The sequence below is a fragment of the Pan paniscus genome, chromosome 9, assembly GCF_029289425.2.
Source record: "Pan paniscus chromosome 9, NHGRI_mPanPan1-v2.0_pri, whole genome shotgun sequence".
Lineage (NCBI taxonomy): Eukaryota > Metazoa > Chordata > Mammalia > Primates > Hominidae > Pan > Pan paniscus.
The window spans coordinates 135,096,256-135,122,469 of NC_073258.2; the positions used below are offsets into that span (position 1 = coordinate 135,096,256).

At 56.6% G+C, this 26,214-nt stretch overlaps 2 protein-coding genes across 5 annotated transcripts in view; one reads left to right on the plus strand and one right to left on the minus strand.

Moving 5' to 3' along the window:
• Window positions 1–11,142, plus strand: part of GLB1L2 (galactosidase beta 1 like 2) — a 50,891-nt gene extending 39,749 nt beyond the window's left edge. For both annotated transcript variants that reach the window (XM_034934092.3, XM_055095129.2), the window contains 10 exons: window positions 1,861–1,998; window positions 3,622–3,702; window positions 4,110–4,216; window positions 4,823–4,963; window positions 5,236–5,307; window positions 5,566–5,644; window positions 7,549–7,636; window positions 7,973–8,084; window positions 8,432–8,548; window positions 8,802–11,142. In XM_034934092.3, the coding sequence (XP_034789983.1) occupies window positions 1,861–1,998; window positions 3,622–3,702; window positions 4,110–4,216; window positions 4,823–4,963; window positions 5,236–5,307; window positions 5,566–5,644; window positions 7,549–7,636; window positions 7,973–8,084; window positions 8,432–8,548; window positions 8,802–8,888 (1,022 nt within the window). In that variant the 3' untranslated portion in view covers window positions 8,889–11,142. The remainder of the gene's footprint in view (window positions 1–1,860; window positions 1,999–3,621; window positions 3,703–4,109; window positions 4,217–4,822; window positions 4,964–5,235; window positions 5,308–5,565; window positions 5,645–7,548; window positions 7,637–7,972; window positions 8,085–8,431; window positions 8,549–8,801) is intronic.
• Window positions 1–26,214, minus strand: part of B3GAT1 (beta-1,3-glucuronyltransferase 1) — a 69,420-nt gene that overhangs the window by 23,764 nt on the left and 19,442 nt on the right. Inside the window, exons 2-7 of one of the 3 annotated variants that reach the window (XM_008973241.4) lie at window positions 21,446–21,542; window positions 21,150–21,296; window positions 17,277–17,785; window positions 16,307–16,603; window positions 15,541–15,641; window positions 12,124–14,367 (exon numbers count right to left, since the gene is read on the minus strand). In XM_008973241.4, coding sequence (XP_008971489.1) covers window positions 15,555–15,641; window positions 16,307–16,603; window positions 17,277–17,785; window positions 21,150–21,296; window positions 21,446–21,449 — 1,044 coding nt within the window. In that variant the 5' untranslated portion in view covers window positions 21,450–21,542 and the 3' untranslated portion in view covers window positions 12,124–14,367; window positions 15,541–15,554. Of the gene's footprint in view, window positions 1–12,123; window positions 14,368–15,540; window positions 15,642–16,306; window positions 16,604–17,276; window positions 17,786–21,149; window positions 21,297–21,428; window positions 21,543–26,214 lie in introns of those variants that run through there. The other 2 variants (XM_003819836.5, XM_055095130.2) reach the window with 2 other exon arrangements.

Genomic DNA, 26,214 nt, shown 5'->3' on the forward strand with positions numbered 1-26,214 from the left:
GGTGAGCATCTTGGTGAGCATCCCGGTGAGCATCCCGGTGAGCATCCCGGTGAGCATCTTGGTGAGCATCTTGGTGAGCATCCCGGTGAGCATCTTGGTGAGCATCCCGGTGAGCATCCCGGTGAGCATCTTGGTGAGCATCTTGGTGAGCATCCCGGTGAGCATCTTGGTGAGCATCCCGGTGAGCATCCCGGTGAGCATCCCGGTGGGCATCCCGGTGAGCATCCCGGTGAGCATCCCGGTGAGCATCTTGGTGAGCATCTTGGTGAGCATCCCGGTGAGCATCTTGGTGAGCATCCCGGTGAGCATCCCGGTGAGCATCCCGGTGAGCATCCCGGTGAGCATCTTGGTGAGCATCCCGGTGAGCATCTTGGTGAGCATCCCGGTGAGCATCCCGGTGAGCATCTTGGTGAGCATCTTGGTGAGCATCCCGGTGAGCATCTTGGTGAGCATCCCGGTGGGCATCCCGGTGAGCATCCCGGTGAGCATCCCGGTGGGCATCCCGGTGAGCATCCCGGTGAGCATCCCGGTGAGCATCTTGGTGAGCATCCCGGTGAGCATCCCGGTGAGCATCCCGGTGAGCATCTTGGTGAGCATCTTGGTGAGCATCCCGGTGAGCATCCCGGTGAGCATCCCGGTGGGCATCCCGGTGAGCATCCCGGTGGGCATCCCGGTGGGCATCCCGGTGAGCATCCCGGTGAGCATCTTGGTGAGCATCCCGGTGAGCATCTTGGTGAGCATCCCGGTGAGCATCCCGGTGGGCATCCCGGTGAGCATCCCAGTGGGCATCCCGGTGGGCATCCCGGTGGGCATCCTGGTGAGCATCTTGGTGAGCATCCCGGTGAGCATCCCGGTGGGCATCCCGGTGAGCATCCCGGTGAGCATCTTGGTGAGCATCCCGGTGAGCATCCCGGTGAGCATCCCGGTGAGCATCCCGGTGAGCATCTTGGTGAGCATCCCGGTGAGCATCCCGGTGGGCATCCCGGTGAGCATCCCGGTGGGCATCCCGGTGAGCATCCCGGTGGGCAACCCGGTGAGCATCTTGGTGAGCATCCCGGTGAGCATCTCGGTGGGCATCCCAGTGGGCATCCCGGTGGGCATCCCGGTGAGCATCCTGGTGAGCATCTTGGTGAGCATCCCAGTGAGCATCCCGGAGCCTGTGCTCTGCGCACCCGGCTTTCCCTGGGATGAGCGGCACAGGGGCTCCTCGGCGCCGTGTAGATGTGCATGCTCGCCCCTCAGCCCCCGGAAAGACGGCAGCTTCAGCCGCTGCTGCTGAATGGGTGCACCCATTTCCCACAGATTCAGCAACACCAAGTATTAAAATAGCTTTTAATATTTGTCTACTCAGTACATCATTGTTTAGTCTGCATTTCTTTGATTTATATTGATAAAATATATATTTATTAACCATGTTTTTCTCCTTTGCTATGATCTTGTTATGTCATGGTTCATTTCCTAACAAAGGTAGAATAGGAGGTGTCAGAGTTTTCTCTCTAAGGATGCATCCCATCTTTGTGCACTTGATACACCTGGTCAGGCAGACTCACATGGAGACTGTGCTGGCTGGAAGGCCCTGGCCGACCTGGGCTGCAGGTGGTCCACATGGAGCTCAGAGACTTGACCAGGATTGACGGACAACTGGAGGCTCGAGCTCTGGGGCCATGATTCTGGCTCACACTTCCTCCTCCACCCCTAATCTTCTGTGATTGGGGTTTTATGAGAGCTAGAAGGACAGAGTGACAAAGTCGGCCTTGAGGTTTTGAGGTGGGACTGGGAAAGAGGAGAGTAGTGAAGGGACCCCAGCTCATCTCAGACTTCAACTCACTCTGCACATCCCCTTTCTCCCTCCTCCGGCAGAGGTTTTGAAAACCGTGTCTGCCATTGTGGACGCCGGCTCCTCCATCAACCTCTACATGTTCCACGGAGGCACCAACTTTGGCTTCATGAATGGAGCCATGCACTTCCATGACTACAAGTCAGATGTCACCAGCTATGGCAAGTATTCATCAGCACTGCTCTCCCTGGTCTGCCCTGCATGGGCATGGCTGGGGCTTTCTATGGAGAGGCCCTCAGGGTCAACTTCTGGCACCTTCGTGTCTTTGGCAATAGAGTACCTGGAGAAGGTACTTGCCTGGACGGTCATGTTACACTCCCAGAGGAGGGAAGCCTCAAGGCAGGTGGTGTGCCTGTGAGCTGGTCACTCTACAGAGAGGCCTCTTTGGCAGAGGTTGGCCTGAGGAAGTGGAAGGAGACCGCCCTAGGGGGACAGGGAGGGATGGTGGCCTCCCCTCCCTGCCCAGGCCCTTGAGGAGGTGTGATCCTGCCTCCTTTAGGTTGAGAGTCCCAGAAAGTAGAAATTACACCTGCAGCTAGAAATTTAGGGCCATGCTGTGATCATGGACAGTTTGTGTTTTTTTGAATTTGTGAGAGAGTTATCACTCTGACACCCAGGCTGGAGTGTAGTAGTGTGATCATAGCTCACTGAAGCCTCAAATACCTGGGCTCAAGTGATCCTCCTGCTTCGGCCTCCTGAGTAGCTGGGACTACAGGTGTGCACCCCCACCCCTGGCTAATTTTTAAAATTTTTTATAGAGGTGGGGGTCTCGCTATGTTGCCCAGGCTGGTCTGGAACTCCTGGCCTCGAGCGATCCTCCTGCCTTGGCCTCCCAAAGTGCTGGGATTACAGGTGTGAGCCACTGCACAAGCGATCCTCCTGCCTTGGCGTCCCAAAGTGCTGGGATTGCAGGTGTGAGCTGCTGTACAAGCGATCCTCCTGCCTTGGCCTCCCAAAGTGCTGGGATTGCAGGTGTGAGCCGCTGCACAAGCGATCCTCCTGCCTTGGCCTCCCAAAGTGCTGGGATTACAGGTGTGAGCCGCTGCACAAGCGATCCTCCTGCCTTGGCCTCCCAAAGTGCTGGGATTACAGGTGTGAGCTGCTGCACAAGCGATCCTCCTGCCTTGGCCTCCCAAAGTGCTGGGATTACAGGTGTGAGCCGCTGCACAAGCGATCCTCCTGCCTTGGCCTCCCAAAGTGCTGGGATTACAGGTGTGAGCCGCTGCACAAGCGATCCTCCTGCCTTGGCCTCCCAAAGTGCTGGGATTACAGGTGTGAGCTGCTGCACAAGCGATCCTCCTGCCTTGGCCTCCCAAAGTGCTGGGATTACAGGTGTGAGCCGCTGCACAAGCGATCCTCCTGCCTTGGCGTCCCAAAGTGCTGGGATTGCAGGTGTGAGCCGCTGCACAAGCGATCCTCCTGCCTTGGCCTCCCAAAGTGCTGGGATTACAGGTGTGAGCCACTGCACAAGCGATCCTCCTGCCTTGGCCTCCCAAAGTGCTGGGATTGCAGGTGTGAGCTGCTGCACAAGCGATCCTCCTGCCTTGGCCTCCCAAAGTGCTGGGATTGCAGGTGTGAGCCGCTGCACCTGGCCTTATGGACGCTTGTTGTAGTTGCCTGGTCTTTCATGTTTACAGTATTTTGACTGAATGGCTCAAAAGTGTCTTGCCTCCCCAATGGCTGAGATGAAGACCTGTGGCCCTTCCGAGCTTCTCCCTGTTCTTCGTGCTACATGTGCTGTGCTGGGGACAGGAATGACCATGACAGGGCCCGGTGTCTTGCAGACTACGACGCTGTGCTGACAGAAGCCGGCGATTACACGGCCAAGTACATGAAGCTTCGAGACTTCTTCGGCTCCATCTCAGGTACCTAGCAGACAGCAGACTCAAGTTCCAACTCAGGCCCTCGCTTCTGCTCTCAGACCCCTAAAGAGTTACTTCCTTACTGTCCCACCTCGACCCCAGTTGATCTGTCTGCAAGAATGTCCTAGACAAGGACAGGGAGGTGTGTGAGGCTGTTTCCATCTTGCCGACTTCACCTGTTACAGGTGTTAACGCTCCTTATCTCCTGTGGAGGACGGGAGAACGCCCTGGCTTTCCCCCAGGCCTGGCCTTCCTCCCCGGCCTCAGCAGGTGCTGAGAGCTGGCCTGTTGTTCCTCTTGGTGCTGGGATGCAGGAGCACATTGGGTCTGTGGATGGGAGCCGGGTGGGGAGGACAAGCAGGCATTGACATTTGGGTCCGTTGGGGGTGACCCTGTTTTCTGTGTTGCAGGCATCCCTCTCCCTCCCCCACCTGACCTTCTTCCCAAGATGCCGTATGAGCCCGTAACGCCAGTCTTGTACCTGTCACTGTGGGACGCCCTCAAGTACCTGGGGGAGGTGAGTGCTGTGGGCAGTCATCGGGAGGTGAGTGAGTGCTGGGGGCAGTCGTTGGCGGGGAGGTGAGTGCTGGGGGCAGTCGTCGGCGGGAGGTGAGAGTCGTCGGGGCAGCAGGGCCTGGAGCCCCTCCAGACAGGGGGTGTGGGGGAGGCAGGCCAGCGCCTGGTGGCTCTGGGGTCTGCTCTCCGGCCTTGGAGCTCAGAGGGAAGAGGACAGACTCATGCTGGAGTGTGAAGTGGGAGAAACAAAGGTCCCTGAGGAACAGCGGCTGGCCCCGTGGGCCTTTCCTTCCTCCAGCCTCAGAGAGGAGAGTGAGGGGCAGAGGAACGGGCCGTCCCCTCCCCAAGAAGGGGGTGCCTCCTCCAGCGGACGGAGGCTGTGATGTGTATCCCCTGCCTGCGGACTGCACTCTGCTGGTGCACACCCCTTTGTCCCACCCCTCTTCCCCGTCACCCTGGAGAGTTGTATGTTTAGTGCAATGAGAAGTCAAAGTAGAAAACACCCGCCAAACCTCCGCTTCCACCCCATGTGCCAGCCCCCAGGCAGAGTCTGTCTGCAACCCCGCTCCTCCTGAGCCTGCCCACCCTCCATCTCTTCTGTACGCAGCCAATCAAGTCTGAAAAGCCCATCAACATGGAGAACCTGCCGGTCAATGGGGGAAATGGACAGTCCTTCGGGTACGTTCTCTATGAGACCGGCATCACCTCGCCTGGCATCCTCAGCGGCCGCGTGCATGATCGGGGGCAGGTAGGAGCCTCTCTTCTAAATTCCTGTGACCTTCTGGTGAGCAGCTCTGCAACAGGCGTCTCATGCCCTCCCCTCAGAATCAGCTCTTACCAGTGTGTGACGATGGCCCTTCCGAGTCAGCTCTGTGAGCCTTCAGGGGGCATTCATGTCTGCTGTGCCCACTGGCCCCTCGTCTGCCTACAGGCACGCGCGCTGCCCTTCTTGGCCTGGAGGAGGTCCTGCTTACCCTCCTCTTGTTGGTCATGGATGTTCCTGCCTGTTCTCTTTGGCAGGTGTTTGTGAACACTGTATCCATAGGATTCTTGGACTACAAGACAACGAAGATTGCTGTCCCCCTGATCCAGGTTCGTTGTTTTTGGGAGCTGGGTGATGGCTAGCCCCCGCTGCTTCGAGGAAGTCTGGGGGCAGTCACTGAGGAAGACCTGGGAGACCCATGGCTCCTTACCCACAAGCTGTAGGTGGAGAGGGCGAGTGTGGCTTTCTGCCCAGCTGGGAAGTGCACTCCCATCCCCAGAGCGCAGGGAAGAACTGGGGTCCACAAGCAAATTCTGAGGGGCAGCCGTGGCCTCTGACAGTCATCGTTAGCCCTGTGTTCCCGGCAGGGTTACACCGTGCTGAGGATCTTGGTGGAGAATCGTGGGCGAGTCAACTATGGGGAGAATATTGATGACCAGCGCAAAGGTGGGTCCCAGAATGTGTCAAAAGAAGAGTGGCCGTGCTGGACACACAGGTGGCTATTGCTTCTCTATGCTAGCAGGCCACCAGGCCATGGAGGCCTCTTGCAGGGAGGTGGAGGCTGGGTTGTCCCATACATGAGGCCACTTCTGAGTGGGCCAGAGAAACTCCGCTGGGCTGTGGCCCCTGTCCTGTTAGCACTGCACGCGTGCATCGTCTGCGTGCTCGTGATAAACACTGTGAACACTGAGCTGGCCTCTTGTCTCCCCTGGGCTGCAGTCGGTTTCTGCAAGGATGTCTGCTTCGGGGGGCGGCAGTGAGGAGCAATGAATGTGATTTCCAGGAATCCAAGGAAAGGCACAAGACCCCTGCCTTCTTGGGCCTCCACACTGAAGTTCTCTTCTTGATCCATCTTGGGAAACCCATAGCTTATCTCAGATGTTGGGGGAGGAGGATGCGGGACATACAGCAGACAAAACACCTGTTGGCAGCGCGCCCCTCTGGGAATAGGCCGCCAATTTGCTTTATGTTTCCTGGCCTGCTAAATCTTTTATGCTTTAATTTAGCCCTTCCTTTTTTTTTTTTTTTTTTTGAGACGGAGTCTCGCTCTTTCACCCAGGCCGGACTGCAGTGGTGCAATCTCAGCTCACTGCAAGCTCCACCTCCCGGGTTCATGCCATTCTCCTGCCTCAGCCTCCCGAGTAGCTGGGACTACAGGCGCCTGCCACCGTGCCCAAATTTAGCCCTTCCTTTTTAAAAAAAATCTAGCTAAATGTGGGTGGTTTCAGGTAAGTTATAAAAAAAGAACTCAGAACAAAATGAATGTGACTGTGGTGAGCAGCACCGGTGACCTCCCAGCTCTCTTACGGTGTCTGCGTTTGTGACGGAGGAAACTTGAAGAGCTCTTATTGGCCCACATTTCCTCCGAGAGCTGTCTGGTGGCCTGCCAGGAAAGCCACGTGGCCCAGACACTGGGGCCTGGATCCTGGGGATCAGGGCCCTTCTAGATGGGCCTCAGAGCGGCATCTAGCACCACCCAGGCCCACACTCCTTCACCCTCGACAGCTCCCTCTCTGGGCCTGTCCTCACTTCTGTTGTTCTCCTGGGAGTTGGAAGGAGCACCAGCCTGACCATTGTTCCTAACTTTGCTTCCCTGAGCCCTTGTCGAGGGTCCCCTGGGCCCACACTGTGGAGTCCTGTCCTCTGGATCACAGTTCAATGTTTATAAGTCACAGACCTCCCTTGAGAAATGCGTGTGCCCACATACACCCGCACCTGCCATTTCAGAGTCTGTAGGCCCTGCAAAGCCCCTCCACAGTCCTCGGCCTCCAAATTCCCAAGCTAGCCACTCAGCAGCTCTGCAATCTGAGACTGGCAGGGCTGGCCCAGCCCCAGGACACTGATGAGTGGCTCCTCAAGGGGACACATCTCTTCCCTGTTGGATGCCCGAGGGAGGGTGCCATCTGCTCACAGTCCAAACACTCCTAATGCATAGCTTTAATCCTAGGTGGCAGAGATGACTCTGGCTGAGTTATTAGGTCTGTGTAGCTTGGGCCCCACTGAAACTGACCCTGCAGCTAGGCCAGAACCCTCTCGGTCATCTGGAACTTCCTTCAGAGAGAGGCCAGAGGTTGTTCTCGCCCTGTAACACCTCAGCTCTATATCCTTCCCATGGCAAATCTTAGGGTCTTCCTCCTTCCTGTCCCCCACAGAATTGCTAGGGAGCTTTGCTTGCAAGCGAACGGCTTCCCAGGGAGCGTACACTTCAGTACCCCTCACCCCAGCTTCTCAGGGAGCGTACACTTTAGCACCCCTCACCCCAGCTTCCCAGGGCTTCCCCTCGTGGCCCCGGCCCAGCTGACTCGGCCCCTGCCTTTGGGCTACCCACGTGTCCTGCCTCCCTCCCACAGGCTTAATTGGAAATCTCTATCTGAATGATTCACCCCTGAAAAACTTCAGAATCTATAGCCTGGATATGAAGAAGAGCTTCTTTCAGAGGTGGGTCCCTGCCCAGCACCAGCGTGTGCACTCACAGGTATAGTGCTGTGTGGTGGGGCCCAGGGGTCCCTGGTGCACCGTGGCCTGGCCCGCACCCAGGTGTGAACGCCTCCAGGGGCCAGATGGGCTGGCCGAGGTGAGGGGTGGCACCCGCACTAGAAGCCGCATTTGCAGACTAGGAATTCCCAGCATCCTACCGTGCTGCCATTCTGTGTCCTGGTTAAGAGGCGGGGGGCCTTGGATGGGGAAACGGTGTCAGGGCCGTTTATTTTGCTTTATTGTGCTGGTGGATTGAGAAGGGCCTCCTCCCTCTCCTTCCCTGTGTCCTGTCCTTAGGTTCGGCCTGGACAAATGGAGTTCCCTCCCAGAAACACCCACATTGCCTGCTTTCTTCTTGGGTAGCTTGTCCATCAGCTCCACCCCTTGTGACACCTTTCTGAAGCTGGAGGTTGGTAACGCCCTTTTCCCTGCCAGTTTCTCCCACCTGCCTCCCGCCTTGGAGGGCTCTGAGCCAAAGCCACATGAGCTTGGCGAGAGTCGTTGGTGGCTTCTGTGCCCAGAGGGTCTGAAAGGGCCGCTGGGGCCTCCCTGGGCCAGAGGAGTGGGTTCCCAGCAGAAGAACCACCTCATGCACTAGGGGGACAGGAAATAGAGCATCCCACCTGCCCACCCTCATGGCTGTCCAGACACAGCTCGCTTTGGTCTCCTGGACCTGAGAGAAGCACGCATGTATGTCTCCCTCCACTTTTGCTGTGGCTCTCGTGGTAGATGAACACCCTTCCCCTCTGTTTCAAGGGCTGGGAGAAGGGGGTTGTATTCATCAATGGCCAGAACCTTGGACGTTACTGGAACATTGGACCCCAGAAGACGCTTTACCTCCCAGGTCCCTGGTTGAGCAGCGGAATCAACCAGGTGGGAGCTTCCAGCCCCTTCCTGTTCCCCATGACGCCCTGCCCACCTGCCGTCCCAGGGAGCCTTCGGTCAGGGTGGAGGGGCGTGTCAGCGGGTTCTTCCTCCGTCCTCCTCGCTGCAGACGAGTTGTTGGTCCCTGTCCCTTCCAGCCTGGTTCCCAAACCCTTTCCTTCTGACCCTGCCACCTCTCAGCACCTCCCCTGGCTCCAGGACAGACGTCAGCTGCCCTCCCAGCCGGGCCCTCTCTCCACAGGTCATCGTTTTTGAGGAGACGATGGCGGGCCCTGCATTACAGTTCACGGAAACCCCCAACCTGGGCAGGAACCAGTACATTAAGTGAGCGGTGGCACCCCCTCCTGCTGGTGCCAGTGGGAGACTGCCGCCTCCTCTTGACCTGAAGCCTGGTGGCTGCTGCCCCACCCCCTCACTGCAAAAGCATCTCCTTAAGTAGCAACCTCAGGGACTGGGGGCTACAGTCTGCCCCTATCTCAGCTCAAAACCCTAAGCCTGCAGGGAAAGGTGGGATGGCTCTGGGCCTGGCTTTGTTGATGATGGCTTTCCTACAGCCCTGCTCTTGTGCCGAGGCTGTCGGGCTGTCTCTAGGGTGGGAGCAGCTAATCACATCGCCCAGCCTTTGGCCCTCAGAAAAAGTGCTGAAACATGCCCCTGCACCGGACGTCACAGCCCTGCCAGCATCTGCTGGACTCAGGCGTGCTCTTTGCTGGTTCCTGGGAGGCTTGGCCACATCCCTCATGGCCCCATTTTATCCCCGAAATCCTGGGTGTGTCACCAGTGTAGAGGGTGGGGAAGGGGTGTCTCACCTGAGCTGACTTTGTTCTTCCTTCACAACCTTCTGAGCCTTCTTTGGGATTCTGGAAGGAACTCGGCGTGAGAAACATGTGACTTCCCCTTTCCCTTCCCACTCGCTGCTTCCCACAGGGTGACAGGCTGGGCTGGAGAAACAGAAATCCTCACCCTGCGTCTTCCCGAGTTAGCAAGTGTCTCTGGTGTTCAGTGAGGAGGACATGTGAGTCCTGGCAGAAGCCATGGCCCGTGTCTGCACATCCAGGGAGGAGGACAGAAGGCCCAGCTCACATGTGAGTCCTGGCAGAAGCCATGGCCCATGTCTGCACATCCAGGGAGGAGGACAGAAGGCCCAGCTCACATGTGAGTCCTGGCAGAAGCCATGGCCCATGTCTGCACATCCAGGGAGGAGGACAGAAGGCCCAGCTCAGTGGCCCCCGCCCCCCACCCCCCACGCCCGAGCAGCAGGGGCGGAGCAGCCCTCCTTCGAGGTGTGTCCATGTCCGCATTTGAGCCTTGTTCTGGGGCCCAACCCAACACCTGGCTTGGGCTCACTGTCCTGAGTTGCAGTAAAGCTATAGCCTTGAATCACACCCCCTCTGGTGATAGTCTCTGGTCATGTGTGCCACTCTTGCCAGAAGGGAAGGCTGTCTGAGAGCTTGGTTTTCTCGGTCAGGTTCCCATTGGGCCCCACTTGCCGCCTGGGGGTCCAGATGGGGACCGTCCCTGGGGTGGGTGGGCCATGATCCTGGCCTCATCTTCCCCTCCTGACCCCGACTTCCCTTCAAATGTCTCTGGATTGGAAGTGCCCTGGAGAGGACAGTTCAAATGCAAATTCATTCTCATGCTGGTGGGCGGGGGTAAGAATCTGCCAGGCAGTCAAGGGCGCTCCATATGAGTTAACTGCGGGGTTGAGTTTTGCTTCACAAACTACATCTGGCATCTACTGCCAAAACCAAATTATCTCCAGTAAGAGTCAGAAAGTCAAGTAGCACACACATCCCCGGCACAGCGAGAGCTCTGGGAGCCCCGTGAAGGTGGGCTGGGGGATGGTGAGCCGTGGAGCTCACTGAGGCCAGCAGGCTTGCTGCCCGTGTGTGGCTGCCCAGGGGGAGTGCAGGGGACATTCGTGGTGTGCAGCCCAGCAGCTGAGCCGGGTCAAGGGCTTATTAAATGGAGCTTATTAAAGGGAAGCTTGTCGACAGTGGCTTGGGAACAACATGGGGCAGAGTCCCTGGTTTTGCCCAAACTCACCAGTTCTTCTGGAACTGCCTTGGAACGACAAGCATGGGGCTAAGATGTGGATGAGACTCGGGCTACTTGGGTGTGGCCTGAACCACCTGCAGGGTCTTCTGCCCCGCTTTACCTGAGTGTGTGCTTCTGCAGAGCTGTGTATGAGCTGGTTCCGTCAGAAAGTGATGGAATGGAAGGGAGCCTTCCTGCAAATCCTCCTGTAAGGTGGAGAAGCCCCTTGGATCACACTTCCATGCAGACCTGAGCAGGACACACTCGTTTCCTCAGGTGAGGTCTTCCTACACCAGCTTCTTATTCTCGCCCTTCTTTTCTGCCAGTTAATCGCTCAGCTTCTCTATCAAAGTACCTCTTGGCAGAGCTTATTCTCCAGCGTTGACTGAAGATGTTTCCATTATCTTCCACACGGTATGGCCTCATCTAGGTCTCTTTGGAGGATCCCTCTTCATATCCAGCCTCTGAATGCTGGGGGTCTCTGGCCCACTCCTTGGGCTGTTTCTTTCCTCTGTCCACACTCACTGCATAGGGTCTCACCCGTGCACCTGTGGTTTGTAAACAGGTTGGACACCCGCGCCCGCCGATGCTGGCCTGCACCTGAGCTCCAGGTGTGTGGGGGCGCATTTTCTTCTGCATGTGTCTAACAGGCAACTGACACAGAGCTCCATTTCCCCACATTACCCCTCCTGCACGCAGCCCCGTATCTGGAAATGGCAGTGCTGTTCTGTGTCTCGGGCTATTTTGGACCCCTCTCTTTATCTCCCACATCCAATCCAGCAGCAGATCCTCCTGGCTCTGCCTCCTAAACTTGGCCAGAATTTGACTGCTTCTCTCTGCCCCAACCCCATGCCCCCACTCAGCCCACTGCATCTTGGCCTGGATGATTCCAGGAGCCACGTCTCCACCTGCCCTTGCCCTCTCCATTTATCCTCCGTGGAGGAGCAGGGCAGTTCTTCTTAGAGATGGATAGATTATGTTAGTCCTCCGTACTGGACCCCCTATTGCCTTCTGCTTTCACCTGGTGCCTGGGGACTCCCTTCTCCCATGCCCACCACATCCCTCACTGCTGTTGCCCCCAGCAGCCCCCGCCCAGTCAGTTGAGCCCGATGGCCTTCCTGCTGATCTGTAAGCAGGCTGAGCAATGCTTGTTCCACCTGGGGGAGAGTTCGTTCTTCTTGGACCCAGGGAGCTGCATGTCAGGGTGTTGCTGCTTTGCTCAAGTGTCACTTATCACGGAGGCCTTTGTGGCCACCCTACAGAGCACTGATCCCTCTCCACTGCTACCTCTGTCTCCCCGACTCACCCTCACCCTCCATACAACAGATTGCATCTGAAATAATATGCATTCATTATTGCCTGTCTCCTCTCGTCAGTGGGTCAGTTCTTTGAAAATGAGAGCCTTGTTTTCTCACTGCTGTGTGTCGGCTCCTAGAATGATGCCTGTTCATAACAGGCACCTGATAAATACTTGTTGGGTAGCTAAATTAATAAATGAGAACAAAATAAGGCAGGGCTGAAGAGGATTAGGACTGTTAAAAACTGTATTTGACTTTTAATTTTGAAAGCAAATTAAATACAGTTAAATTAAAACAGACCAGATGCAGCTGCCTGGGTGCCACCCTCACCCCAGCCTCTGTTCTTAGAACTCCTAGCCCCTGGCCTCACTCCTGTGTGGTGGGGCTTGCCAGCGAGGGAGCAGGGAACAGACTGGGTTTGGAAAACAATCGTCATCATGGACCCATTTCTGATTTATAACAAACTCATTCCCAATAAAGATGAAGGCTGCAGTCCACCAGGGTTATAATTATAAATAAATATACATGCAGCTAAAAGAGGATATTAGGTGAAAACAACTGACCTAGCATCTGCCCAAAGAAGTCCCCATTTTGTTGTTCATTATCAATGTCCTGAAAATGAACCCTAGCTTTTTGGCTAAGAAGGTGGCCTCAGACCAGCCAAGCTGACCTTGGCACTCGGCTAGCTTCTGTGAGGCAGTAGAGTGCCCACACATAAGTTCACCACCTGTGCCCACCTCCTCCCTTCTCTCCTATGCCACCCCACTTGCTTCCAAGGGCTTGGTTTCCAAAGTGACATCCAGGGTGTAAGAGGTTGGGGAAAACGTCCTGCAAGGTGGCTCAGGGATCTGATTCCATCAGATGGTCTCATGAATACTGTGGGAGATTAAATCCATCTCAAAATAGGCAACCAATGCTATATTCTGAATGTTAGGTCTCTGGACTGAGTCCCACCCGCCCACCCACTCAGGAGTGGGTTCTGAATGGCCCTCAGACCTCTCCTGGTGAGTCTTAATGGGGTGGGAGGCTGTTAGTTAAAAAATAAACACCTCTTCAGTAGGCTGGGGCCCTTTCCTTTTCCTCCACTTGGGGGGAAAATTGTGCTTCCAACTTGCAGGAGAATGAGCCAGATCACCACTAGAGAGCCCGGCCGGGCCAGGGGGTCAGAGCCCTTTCCAGCGGGCCCCAGAGGCCTGCGGAGGGCAGGAGTTTGAGGCACACTGTTCTTTCTCCAGGATGGAAAGTGGACAGCTGGACATGAGGTGGGCTAGCTCTGCATGCTCCTGACTTAGGGAGAAGTAACATTTTCTTGCCCTTTTTTGTGTTTAGAATAATTTCCAAAGCAGTGTGCTCAGGCCTCCCTCCTGCTCAGTGTCCCAGCAGCCCCTGCCCCCTCTTTCCTAGCCCCTCTGCTACTCCAGAGCCCCTCCTCCTCAGACCAGGGGCAGGAGGGAGTTAGGGAATGGCCTTGGCCTCCCTCCTCTTTCCAGGCTGCAGGAGGTCCCACCTTGCCCACCACCCACTGCCTTGCCCACTGCCCACCATGGGCTCACTCCACCCTGAGGTCTGTGGCTCTGAAGAGCTGCAGGAAAAGGCGCTTTCCCTCCCCAGTCCAGTCCAGGCGAGGGGCCTAGCAGCCGAGGTGGGCGGTGGGGAGGCAGTGTGTGGACAGTGGGGCTGTGGGGTTCTTAGTCCAGGTCAGGCAGTGACCTGTGCTGGCTCTAGAGCCCACCCCTTTGCCACTGCTGGAGGAGAAGGGGTAAAGGAAGAGGGGCCGGAGGAGGGGACTCTGCTCCTGCCACAGCCTGAGGTACAGGGGGTGCCTATTAGGCCCAGGCTCCCCCCATGCAGGGCTGGGTGCCTGTTGGGATCCAAGACAGCCTTATGCTCTGTAAACATGAACCAGAGGAGAGCCACAGAGGTATGTCTGATTTGGGGGCAGCTCTCGGGAAGAGCAAGGGCCCAGGAGAGGAGCAGAGCGCTCGTGATGCCCGTGGGCTGCTCTCTGGTCTTCAGAATTCCCTGGCTGGGTGTCCTGTGTGGTCGTGCTGAGCCCAGGGACAGGGAGCCAGGGAGGGCCATGCTCCACTTGACTGCAGGGTCTTCTTATCTCCCTCCCGCCCTGCATCACTGCAGGGCCGGTGTGGGCGCCCACTGCACCTGCTCCTGCAGCCCCGTCAGTGCGGGGAGCTCTGGGGAGGTGCGCTGGAGCACCGGCTTGGCTGGTGCTGGACACCCCACCCTGGCCATCAGGTCTCTCGGGCCCTGGTCACGCTGGATGGAGAGAACAACAGGTCTGGGATTTCTGTGCTTAAATTCTCTGTCCTTTGTTCTGGCATCAGGCTGGGCTCTCTCAGAAGCCCCCAGAATAGAAAGGAGGGTGATGGTGATTCCTTAGGAGTCGGCCTTGGAGGGACCATCAGCCGTGGGGAGAGGATGGAAGGCCAAGAACAGGGTCTGAGGAGGAGGCTCCTGTGAGGGGAGAGGAGGAATGAGTGAGGTGTCGGCTGAGGGTGGGGCCGGGGAGGGAACGGCCAGGCAGGGCCACCAGGACCTCTGCAAAGCCCAGGCCCCCAGGTCCTGTGGGGGCCTTTCTGAGGGGCGGGTGGGGAAGGTGCTTCCAGTGAGGGCAGTGAGGGCAGGAGGCAGAAGTGAGGCTCGGTATAGGTGCATTCTAAGTGGCGCTGGCCAAGGTGACTGAGTGACACCCTGTGGTCCTCTGCGGGCAAACACAATACAGAGGCTATTGCTTAGCTCCAGGGCAAGAGGACAAATGTCTGTCTCAGGTCTCAACCTCTGTTTGGCATAACCTAGAGTAGGGAGTCAGGAGTACCAGCTGCTTTTAAGAGACAGGATAAGATCACAGAAAAGCCCCTGAAAATGCCTGGCTTTGCCAACCACCCAGCACAATTCACTCGTGCCAGTGTGTCACCTTGGAATATTCATTTAGCTTCTCTCAACATCATTTCTTTGCTTCTGAAGTGTAGGTGGATCCTGTGGCCTACTTCCAGAGAGGGCTTTAAAGACTTGAATAAAAATAGCCACACTGATGAGATTTAAGTGCCATGAACTGTTATAGGTGCTCTCAGCAACCTACTTCACAGATGAAGAAACTGAGGCCCAGAAAAGTCAAGTCAGGTCAAACAGTGAAGAGCAGGGGTCCTGGGAGCTGAGGTGGGCTCTGGGTCCGTGCTGTCACTCTGCGCTACCTCTCACTATGACAGCCGTGGGCTCATTGCTGTGGAGCAGCGAGTCCATGAGTCCTCACCACGGCCACGTGGTGAAGGAATCCATAGGGGAAGAGGCAGACTTGGGGGGACAGACGCTGGCCAGCGAGAGTCTGAATGGCAGTGCCTTGTGGGGTGCAGGCATCACTGCCAGCAGAAAAATCAGCAAGGTGTTTGGAAGGTGACACCCTCTGAAGAGTCTGGTGGCAGAAGGACCCAGCTGCGTGGGTGAAAGTTAATGCCTGGATACTTTCAGGTGGCCCAGTGGGAAGGGGACTGTGGTGACGCCCTCCACTCCTGCCCACATCTGCCCTGTCCTCCACAGTGAAAGCCCAAGAGGAAAAGAATGAGACAGTTGATTCGGCCCAACTTGGTGCCGCCCTGCCCAGTGTGTGGCCCACCCTCGTCATGCCCATACCTGCATCCTGAGGCTCAGATCTCCACCGAGGGGTCAGTGAAGCCCTTCTTGCCCTCATTCACCAGCACTGGCTTCTCTGTCCGTGTGTGCCACACCAGGATCTGTGTGCCCAGAGATGCAAAACATGGTGGGACAGGCCCCTGACCTCACTCTGCTGCCTCCCTGCTCCCTCCCACACTGTGTAAACATTTCTCCTGCCCCTCCTTTTCCTTCGAGAGTTTTTCAATTGTTCCATCAAGATTTTCTCAATTGTTTTTTATTTATTTTCTGTGGCTCTCGACTACCCCCTCATTTTTGCTGTTTGTACATGTGATGCCTTCGGAATACCTGCTGGAAATGGGAAGTCTAGAACTACAGAAAAGAGAAGCCCCAAGACTTCCCAAGTGTGTGTGTGCATATGTATGCATGTTCGTGTGTATATGTGCATGTCTGTGCATGTTCACGTGCATATGTGTGTGCATCTGCATATGTGTGTGTGCACATGTGTGCACGCGTAGGCATGTGTGTGTGCATGAGTGCTCAGCAGGGAGGTCCTGGAGCACGGCTGTTCTGTGGGAGGTTATAACTCCCCAGTGGCCATTGCTGTCCCTTTCCCTGCCTGTCCGCAGTGTCGCTGCCTTACAGGTGATAAACTGCCTTCCTGGGAGGGGGTTTCAGAAAGCCCAGGCTATTCTGAGGCCTCTGTTTCCTTCTCCCGATCTGTAGGGAGGGTCTGGATGTACTTGAGACATTGCATCACAGCTGTCAGTTCTGCGGAGGGTCTCACCTTGGTGCAGTTGGCTGCCTTGGGCTCCAGGTCATTGAGGGTGACAAGTTCTCGAAGGAGGCTGCTTTCCTGGTAGCCTCCCTTCACACCTCGCAGCTTGAAGTAGGCCTGGCTTCGCTGCAGAATGAGCCGCAGGTTGATGGCAAATCCAGCCATGTCTATTGCAAATGGCCGGTGGGGGTCAAACACCGTCTTCCAGCCGACCACCTTCCCTGCCCCGTTCACCCGTGGGGCCTCGTACCGCAGGCCACCCACGAAGGCGACGGGCCACACGGACACCCTCCTGGTGCTGCGCATCTACAAGGGTGGGGTCCAGAGTCAGGGCGCCGGCGCTGCAGATGAGGACGGACGCGCGTGCCCAAGGGAGGCGACATCCTTCAGCCATCTCTATCTATGCCCATGGCCAGCCGCGGCCACCTAGGGGGTGTCCAGTACAGCCGTGCCCCCAGGACCCATCCCATGGGTTGGGCACCTGAGAAGAACCTGCCCTGGGCTGCCGGGGACACCTGACCTCTCAGACGGCCTGGTCTTCCCCTTCTCAACGTGGCCCTGCTGCTGTTTTCTCCCTTGTCTAAAACCTTTCAGTCTCCCCGCTCTAGAGTGTGAAATGACTCCCCTTCTCCCCCAGACTAACACAGCCCATATACTCAGGCGAGCTCCAGCTGTTCCACCTAAGAGGTTTCTGGTAGCCACGCAGAATGACCTACTCACAAACCCATTCAGGAGATACCTCTAGGGCCAGGAATATGGTTTAGGGGCTCCAGAGCCACCTGTCTTCCCCCTAACTTGTGGGGGATGCTTTAGCCCGCAGTTCCATCCCTTTCCCTGGCTCTCTGCTGCCTGCCCCGCTCCCAGCCCGGCTTCCCGGGTTCCCCCTGCGCGCGCCTCCACACCCACACCCCCTCCTCGGGAAGCCCCTCCACTCCCCGCAGCCGGAGGTCCCGCCGCTCACTGTCGGGCCCTCCCTCACCTCTTCGAAGAGCTCCAGGCTGTAGGTGTTGTCGTCGTCGGCGAAGTAGACCACGCCAGGCTGGCTGGAGTTGCGCGGGAAGGTCTCGCGCAGCCAGCGCAGGGCCAGGTTGCGCTGCATGGTGCCCCGCGGGATGCGTGGGTCGCGGGCGTCTCCGCGCAGCTTGTAGTTGCGGGGCGTCTCCACGTGCAGGTGCGTGTAGTTGAGGCCGGTGTCGCGCAGCAGGCGCGCGGTCAGCGGCGTCCGGCGCGGCGCATCCTCCACCACCAGCCAGTGGAGGTTGGGCACGTGCAGCAGCGTGTTGGCCATGCGCGTCAGCTCCGCCTTCTGCACCGGGCGGCTGTAGGTGGGCGTCACCACGTGGATGGTGGGCAGCGTGTCGGACCATGGCGGGGGCCGCGTGTACACGTACTCGGTGCGCACCACCTCCACGATGTCGCGGTCAGACATGCAGTACTCCCTGGGGTCGGCGCCGGGCGGCGTTTCGCGTCGGGGGTCACTGCCCTCATCTGCGGAGTTGGGAGACCGGCGATGTGGGAGGAGGGCGCTGGCTATGGCCCTAGATTCAGAGCGGGACGCCACCCACCCTGCCAGGGCACCCTTCTCCTCCCCCCCTGCAGGGGCTGCTCAGACCCCCGCCTTGCCTGACCTGTTAGCTCTAAGGTTGAAATCTGCAGCCCTGGACTCCTCTCTGGGAGGGTCCTAGTTCTGATGACACAGACATAACCTCTTCCTTCCCACCTTTGCAGCCCTCTAGCTATTTGAGCGCAGTTGCCCATATTCCAAGATTGCATCCTCAGTTCCTGAATGTGCCGACTTTCCTATGAAAAGGCGTCCCGACCCTCCCCTCCCTAGCCCTACTCATCTGGAGGGAGCTGGCCACACTGCCCTGTGCAGGGCTGGGCTAGCAGAGCACGTGGCACTGCCCCGCTGTGGTGTGGACGCCACAAAGCCCCAGGGCCACAGCACTGCGGCAGCAACCAGGGCCCACTGTGGGCCCGCAGGAGCCTGAGGCAGCTCCCGGAGTTCTCAAGCCCTCCAGTCAAGCGGGTCCTCTTCCCTCCTGGCCTTACGTAAGGCATTCTCTGAATCTCGGTGCAGAACTTCCTATTTAACCGCATTTTATTCTCGTGGGTTTTGCCCATAGTTGCCAAGGTATATGTAATCTAGCAGTCCTAGCAAGAGGAGAAATCAGGGCCATTGGGATTCTTGTTTTCCATGCGTCCCTCCTCTCCAAATTCTGTCCTTCCATCGGAAGGGCTCACGCACAAATGACGGTGTGGCCCTCCTGTCCTAGCTTACCGTCGGGTGGTAAAGGTAAGAAATCCCGATGCCTGGGCTGAGACCCTGCCCACTTCTGCCGTTACGAACCCTGTGCCCTTGAGCAAGCTGCTTAGCTTCTGGCGCCTCAATTTCAGCAACTGTAAAATGGAGCTAATAATAGCATCGAACTTATCGAGTTATTATGTGGATTAATGAGTCCACAAGGGCTGAGAGCACCGCCATGCACAGTTTCCTCTCTTGCGGAAGGGCAGTGGCCAACTCTGCTTCCTTCTGGCTTCAGGCAGTTGGTGGGGACAGAACCAGCAAGTCACACCAAAGGGGAGGACCCCGTGCATCAGCTCTTCTGCTGCCTCCCTCCGGCCACCACTGTCATCGGCAGCATGTGGGGTGTGTGGCATGCTAGCGTGGAGCTCATTTGAACGGACCCAGGAGACCTGCTCGTGGCTCTTCAGGAGTTCTCATGGGCAAATGGCACACGGCACACAGCAATTGCTGAGGGTCGGGGGAGGCAACCAGCACACAGGCAGTCGCTCAAAGGGGACTGCTTAGAGGAGTTTGGGGTCAAACTGTGAGAAGAGCAAGGTGGAAGAAAGCGGGATGGGTGTCTAGGGTTCTGACCTAGATAGAGGACTTAATTTATCCTATGGGCAGTCAAGTTTTGGAAACTGAGGCCTTGAGAGGAGGTTTGGAGCCACTTTGTCCACCTCTCTGCCACCCAAATCATCCCAAGGCCGCAGAGGACCTGTGCCCTTGGACAGTCCCCATACATTAGGGCACGGCTACTGCCTGTGCTCCTGGGCTTTGCCCTTCCCGTTGGCTTCAGGGCGTCTGCAATTTTGGGTCCTAAAGGCCTCCTGGTGACCCTAACTTCACTCAGCTGCTGCTTTCATTCGCTTGCTCTTGGCATGCTCTGGGGAGACAGAATGCCAAGTCCCCAGCCTCAGGCAGCACCATCAGTGCTTAGCAAACAGCCTGACGTCTCCAGCGCTGGAGCTCTGCCAAGAACGCAATCGACACGATATCATGTCGCTTTATATATAGTAGTTTTAACCCCTCTGGAGTGACGTATTTGCAAGATAACAATGATTCTAAACTGACAAGCGCAGAGAAGAGGCCCTAGAGTCGGGAGGAGAGGATGATGTCAGGAAGACAGGTGCCAAGTGCCAGCCATGGGCAGTGGGCTGCCGCAATGTTGAGCTTGGCCCTTCCTCATGGAAGCTTCAGGAACAGCTAGGGGTTTGCAGGACTTGGTATTTGACTGTGAGGAGCAGCACGACTTCAGGCTGTGATTTTTGGACACTGCCTGCATCTTGGGGTTACAGGCACTCACCACCTCTCTCTGCATGGGCTTGGTGCTGCCTTCTTGTTTATCGCACTGCCAGGTATTATCATGCACGCTGCAGACGAACAGCTGCCTGGCCCCACGTGAGCCTGTGCATGTAAGTGGGGGAGGGGGCAGAAAAGAGCACGAGACAAAGTGCTGAATTGCTGGGGCAGCCAGCTGTGGGGTGCGTGGCAGGTTTGGGTGTGAGAGGGAAAGGTGACCCAGGACCCAGAGCCAGGGGGAAAGGAGTTCTACCCCTAGTTCTTCCACTAGTTCTTCACGGGACTTTTCCTCTCTCCAGCCCTATTTCCACCAGGTAGCACTAGATCAGGGTTTCCTACACAGGAAAAGAAGAGAGGCAAACAATATACTCTCTCTGAAAGGGTTTAAAACACACTGCAGGCCAGAAATCCTATTCCTCCCCCACCATCCACTTCAGAATGGTCGCTTTCCTTGCATGTCATGAAATGGCATGTGAAGTTGTACATGCGTGTCTTTCTGTGTATGTGTGTGTATTAATGATGTTTGTTTTTTAAGTTTTTCTGTATTTTAAGATGCGTCGACATCTTGGGGGACTTGCAGATATGGGGAGGGACTGCCCCTCCCGGGACTAGCTAATTCCTAGTGATGGTATACACCTTGCCTGCAAACACACTTTTCATATGCAAACTACCTGATCTAGAGCTCATACCCACCACCACCTTTATGGAGCTCTCCCACCCAAGCCAATCTTCCGCTGCCCTAAACCACCCCAGGGCGATACTAGACAATTAGAAACCACACCCATATCCTAAACCCACTGACTTTCTTCAGACTATGCAATTCTGGGCCAGCTCAGCTGCTGACAGTGCTTCGCCCTTCCCTTCCTATGAAAACCACTTTCCTTCCTACCAAAACCACACTAAAGACTCCCACTCCCTCCACTTCCCGCCTCCCACTCCCTTCACTTCCCACCTCTGACCTCAGCACTTCCCCAGGGGGCATGGTGTGCCCCCTCCTCTTGGGTGCTGAGAGTAACAAGCTCTTCTCTCAAGGCAGCTGTCTTGGTGTCTGCCAACCTACCATCCCGGGCGTCTTAAAACTGTGTGGGTAGCTTCCATTAGCTTCCCATTCCCAAAGGGGTGCAAGACTCATGAAGGGGCCTAGATGATCCCGTGGTTCCTCCTAGCTGCTAAGTGAGTGCAAGCAAGAACCCTGCGTGTCAGCTGTGGTCACTGTCACTACCAAGGCCCAGCTGGGCAGGCAGGGCATGCGTGCGTGCTCACCCTTATGTACCGCGAGCAGGGGTGCGAGGGTGCTCTGGTGCCAGACGGTGATGAGCAGAGTCCAGGGCAGCACGATGAGGACGATTGCTAGGATGTCCCGTCTCTTCGGCATCTCCAAGGCTGGCTGCACCCACGGCTCCTCATTACCTGAGTGGCGGTAAGTTCAGGAGAGGGGCGGCCACGGGCGGCGGCAGCACAGGGGAGAAAAGAACAGGCATGGGCCGGGCCGGCCAGGCATGGAGAGGACAGAGCAGCTGAATGTTGGCTAGCAGGTCTTACCAGCACTCACAACCCACCCATTGCGGAAGCAGGTTTGGAGAGTCCGGCCCAACTGGAGTCTGAGAAGGGGTCGCTGTCCAGGGGCAGGGGTCAGGAACCCTGGGGGGTGGACACCTGCAAGAGAGAGCAGAAGCGGATAGCCAGAGACCCAGGTATAGGAATGGATGCCAGCAAGGCTGGGCCCTGCTCTAGGACACACAGCATCGGGGGTTCCACAATGGAGCCTCAACTGTCCATCACCTGAGGACCTCTTTTGTCTGCCTGTTTGAGTGGAATGGGCTCTGTCCTTCCCACAGGCACAGGGCCATGGCGCTGCTCCATTTATGAAAGTCAGTAGGGTGCAGGGGTCAGAAGCACAGACTGCAGAGACACCAGGTTTAAATCCCAACTGTGCCACCCACAGGCTGTAAGACCTTTGCCAAGTCATTTCTGTTCTCCATGCCACAGTTTTCCCATCTATAAAATGGGGCACTGTGGATCCCTACCTCATAAGGTCATTCTCAGAATTAAACAGGGTAACTCCCGTGCAGCCCTAAAATGCCAGCTACTTATCAAAGCCTGGATAAAGGGGTGAGAGGTTTTATTTTTTTCTCTCTCTCTTTTTTCTTTTTTTTAACCATATATGGACAATGAATTATTATATTAAAAATAATTTCAACATTTTAGATTTGGGGAGCACATGTGCAGGTTTGTTACGGGGCATATTGCATGTGATGCTGAGATTTGGAGTATGATGAATCCCGCTGCCCAGGTATGAGCATAGTACCCAACAGGGCGTTTTTCAGCCGTTCTTCCTTTGAGAGTCCTCAGTGTGTATTCTTCTCATGTTTACAGTCATGAGTACCCAGTGTTTAGCTCTCACTCATAAGTGAGAACACACCGTGTTTGGTTTTCTGTTCCTGTGTCAATTTGCTCAGGATAATGGCCTCCAGCTGCACTCATGCTGCTGCAAAGGCCATGATTTTGTCCTTTTTTATGGCTGTGTAGTATTCCTTGCTGTATATGCACCATGTTTTCTTTATCCAATTCACCACTGATGGGCACCTAGATTGATTCCATGCCTTTGCTATTGGGAATAGTGCTGCGATGAACATACAGGTGCAGGTGTTTTTTTTTTGTGAAACACTTTATTTTCCTTTGGATACATACCCAGTAATGGGACTGCTGGCTAGAATGGCAGCTCTGTTTTAAGTTCTTGAGAGATCTCCAAATTGCTTTCCATAGTGGCTGAACTAATTTACATTCCCACCAACAGAGTATACGTGTTGCCTTTTCTCTGCAGCCTCACCAGCATCTAATATTTTTTGGCTTTTTAGTAATAGCCATTCTGACTGGTGTGAGATAGTATCTCACTGTGGTTTCAATTTGCATTTTGGTGACAGTCTTTTGAGGACAAAGAAGAGATGTTTCTGGGATGGGCCCTGGGGGGAAGTACGAGAGTGCCTTCCTCTTCCGTGTCAATAGGACGTCCTTGTGGAGCGCCGCTCTGTGCAGGACAGAGCACCAGGTGCTGGGCTGGGCAGCAGCAAGAAGAGGGGTCCCCGCAGGGGCTGCCACACTGACGGGAGACAGTCCTCCAAAATGACAACAGCAGGGGGCCCAAGTGAGGAGAATGAGCCACTGGGATTCCTCAGTCCTGCAGAGGGTCCACTGGTAGCATCTCTGGGAACCGTTCTCTCACATGGCAAGGACACTGGGCGAAGAGACCTCCTGACCGCCTTGGAAACTGTCATATCCTCTTCTCCTCCCTTTTCACTTCTGTGCTGAGCACCATGCATGATGCAGCAGGGACCCGCGGGGGTGGTGGGGAGGGCAGGCAGCCTCGGGCAGCCCAGCCAGCCTCGCCGTGCCCACCCGTCCCAGTGCCCAGTGTTGGATACGGACAGTACCTCACCTGGGGGCCATGCTGCCTGCTCCTGCCCCAGCTCACGTGTGCTCACCATTTCAGGCAGAGTCGAGCGCTATGGCCGAGGAAGGTTTTTAGCCCCTGAGTTTCCAAAATAGTGTGTTTTCCTCTCCTCACCGGGTCCTCTCTCCAAATAGTTCTGACGCCTGTGGAAGACCGGGATTTGTCTTCCATTAAGGAGCACTGTGGTTTCCCGGGACGGCCGGCATCCCCTCCATTAAGGAGCACTGTGGTTTCCCGGGACGGCCGGCATCCCCTCCATTAAGGAGCACTGTGGTTTCCCGGGACGGCCGGCATCCCCTCCATTAAGGAGCACTGTGGTTTCCCGGGACGGCCGGCATCCTCTCCATTAAGGAGCACTGTGGTTTCCCGAGATGGCTGGCATCCCCTCCATTAAGGAGCACTGTGGTTTCCCGGGACGGCCGGCATCCCCTGCCCACACCCCGCCATCAGAGGCCCACTCTATCCAGAGAGTCTCCCCCACCCATTCCCTGGGGAGTGGAAGACCCACTGGGGTTCAACGTCACAGGCACGTAGGAGATAGTGGACATTCTAGGCCGTGTGTGTCTGTGTCCGCCCCTAAACTCCTCTTTGCTGGCCCAGTGAGGGACAGAGCCTAGAACCCCACACGGGATGCCTGCTGGGTCTTGTGGTCTGAGATGCAAGTGACTTCATGCCACATCCCCCAGATTTAGCCTGTCCCTCCACACCCAGGCCACTGCTGGGGCTGCATGGGGTTGTGTGTCAAGACACGTTTTGGTTCTTTGGCCAAGACATGTTTGGATCTTAGGCCACATCTGATGAAGGATGGGGAGGCTGGGCCTGGCTGGGGCTTCAAAAATGTCCAGGAAGATTTCTTCTGTGTTCTCAGAGACTCTCGAAGGAGCTTTCTCAAGTGCTCCTGGTTTTGGTGCAGGTTCTAATACCAGGATGGAGAAAGCCAAGGAGAGAAGATGAGTGTCATGCCAGCTCAGTCCCTGTGGGCCACTACCTTTCTTTTGGGGCAGCCTCTCAGCCCCCGCCCACTCTGGCACCTGCTCAGCCTCCCTTGTGCCCGCTTGCACTGTTGTTTATACAAACTTCCCTATAGCATGAGAGATGTCCGAAGATGAGGCTCAGCTCTTCACATGCACCTGCTCCTGCAACATCACAGCAGCCCTGTGCAGCAGGCATGGCTGTGGTCCCTGTGGGTTCATCGAGGCCAGAGAAGGGGAGTAACTTGCCTGAGGTCAACCATTAGGAAATGGTGGAGCCGGAATTGAGTCCAGGCCATCTGGCTCTATGCTGTCATCGGGGGCATAGGATAAGAGGTCCCAGGCCTCCAAGCCTCTCGAACCTGGGCAAGGCGCAGGGTGGGTAAGGGGCACACACAGGCCAAATGCTTCCTCTGGCCTGGACCACAGCCACCGTCCTCTGCAATGGCTGCCCCCACTGCAGGGCCCTAGCACCTGCTTGGAGGCTGGGGCAGGAAGGAGAGAGGGGAGGACGGGGCCTGCGGGCAAGGGTGCCGTGGGGTGCCTTGTGCTCCCATCCAGTCTTTTTGGTCAAAACATCTATGAGAGAAAAGGGAGGGGGAGAGAGGGAGAAAACCTCTAAAAATAAACTCAGCAATAAACCCAGTTGTGCATTAATTACTCTGGAAGCCATTATGGCTTGAAAACCCCATAACTTTAATGGAGGCTATTATAAGCATAGTAGCAAAATCGTGGAGCTAATTACCAGGCGGTTATCAAGCAGAACACAGAGAGCCCCCAGCCTGGAGAACGCCAGCTGGCCGGCAGGGGGCAGGTCGTGGGACGTGATGCCTGGGCTGGGCAGGGGCCTGGGGCCAGGCAGCGGGGTGGGCTGCACCTGCCCCCAGCTCTGGGCCCCAGTCTGAGACGGGGCTGCAAGGTTGGCCAGCACTGGTCCCCTCTCGCAGCCTGCTGCTTCTGCCTGGGGCTTGGAGGAGGGCGGTGTTTGTCTGTGGTCGCAGGCTGTCTCTAACAAGGACCCCAGAATGGCTTCTAGGCCCTTGGGTCGGGCAGAAGAATCAGCACAAAGGTGCAGGAGTGGCTTGGCCACACCCAGGAGAGCCCGGGAGATGGAGGCAAGCACGGGGAAGAATGGGGTGCTGGAGGAGGAGATGGGTGGAGGCACGAGGGGGACTTCGTGGAGAGGCAGGACGCGGCGTGGGCGGTGTGCGTGAGTGTAGGGCCCAGGCCTGCCATGGTCACAACTCCCATCCTGACACTTGCACCATATCTGTGACCAACCTCAGATCTCAGGCGTCTCGGCAAGTAGAGACACAAAAGGTTGTGCCCTGCCCTCCCCGGGTGCCCTCAGAGCCTCAGAGGGAAGCAAGCACTGCCCTGTGGGAGAGTGGAGGGTGGTTCCCAGATGGGGAGCAGAAGCTGGGGCAGCACATGGGAGTGGGAGGGTGGCGGCCTGGACGTGTCCGGCAGGTGCTCCACGGGGACCCGGGTCATGCTGATTGCCCTCCTTGACCTCGTCTTTACAATAGGGAGGTTGAGCTGGAAGTTTCAACGATCCTGCCATTTTAGCAACTGGAGGTTACCATAGGGCTCTGCGAAGATGAAGGGATGTCCTAGGTGAGGAAAGTGTAGCTCAGTGGGCACCTAGGGCCCGAGGCGAGGCAAGAGCGCCAACAAAACAGCCTCCGTGCAACTGAGTCCTGACTTAAGGGCCAGCACCCATGCAACTGAGTCCTGACTTAAGGGCCCGTGGAACTGAGCCCTGACTTAAGGGCCAGCACCCGTGCAACTGAGTCCTGACTTAAGGGCCCGTGGAACTGAGTCCTGACTTAAGGGCCAGCACCCGTGGAACTGAGTCCTGACTTAAGGGCCAGTATGCCTATGGAGATCGGCCATGCTGGGAACA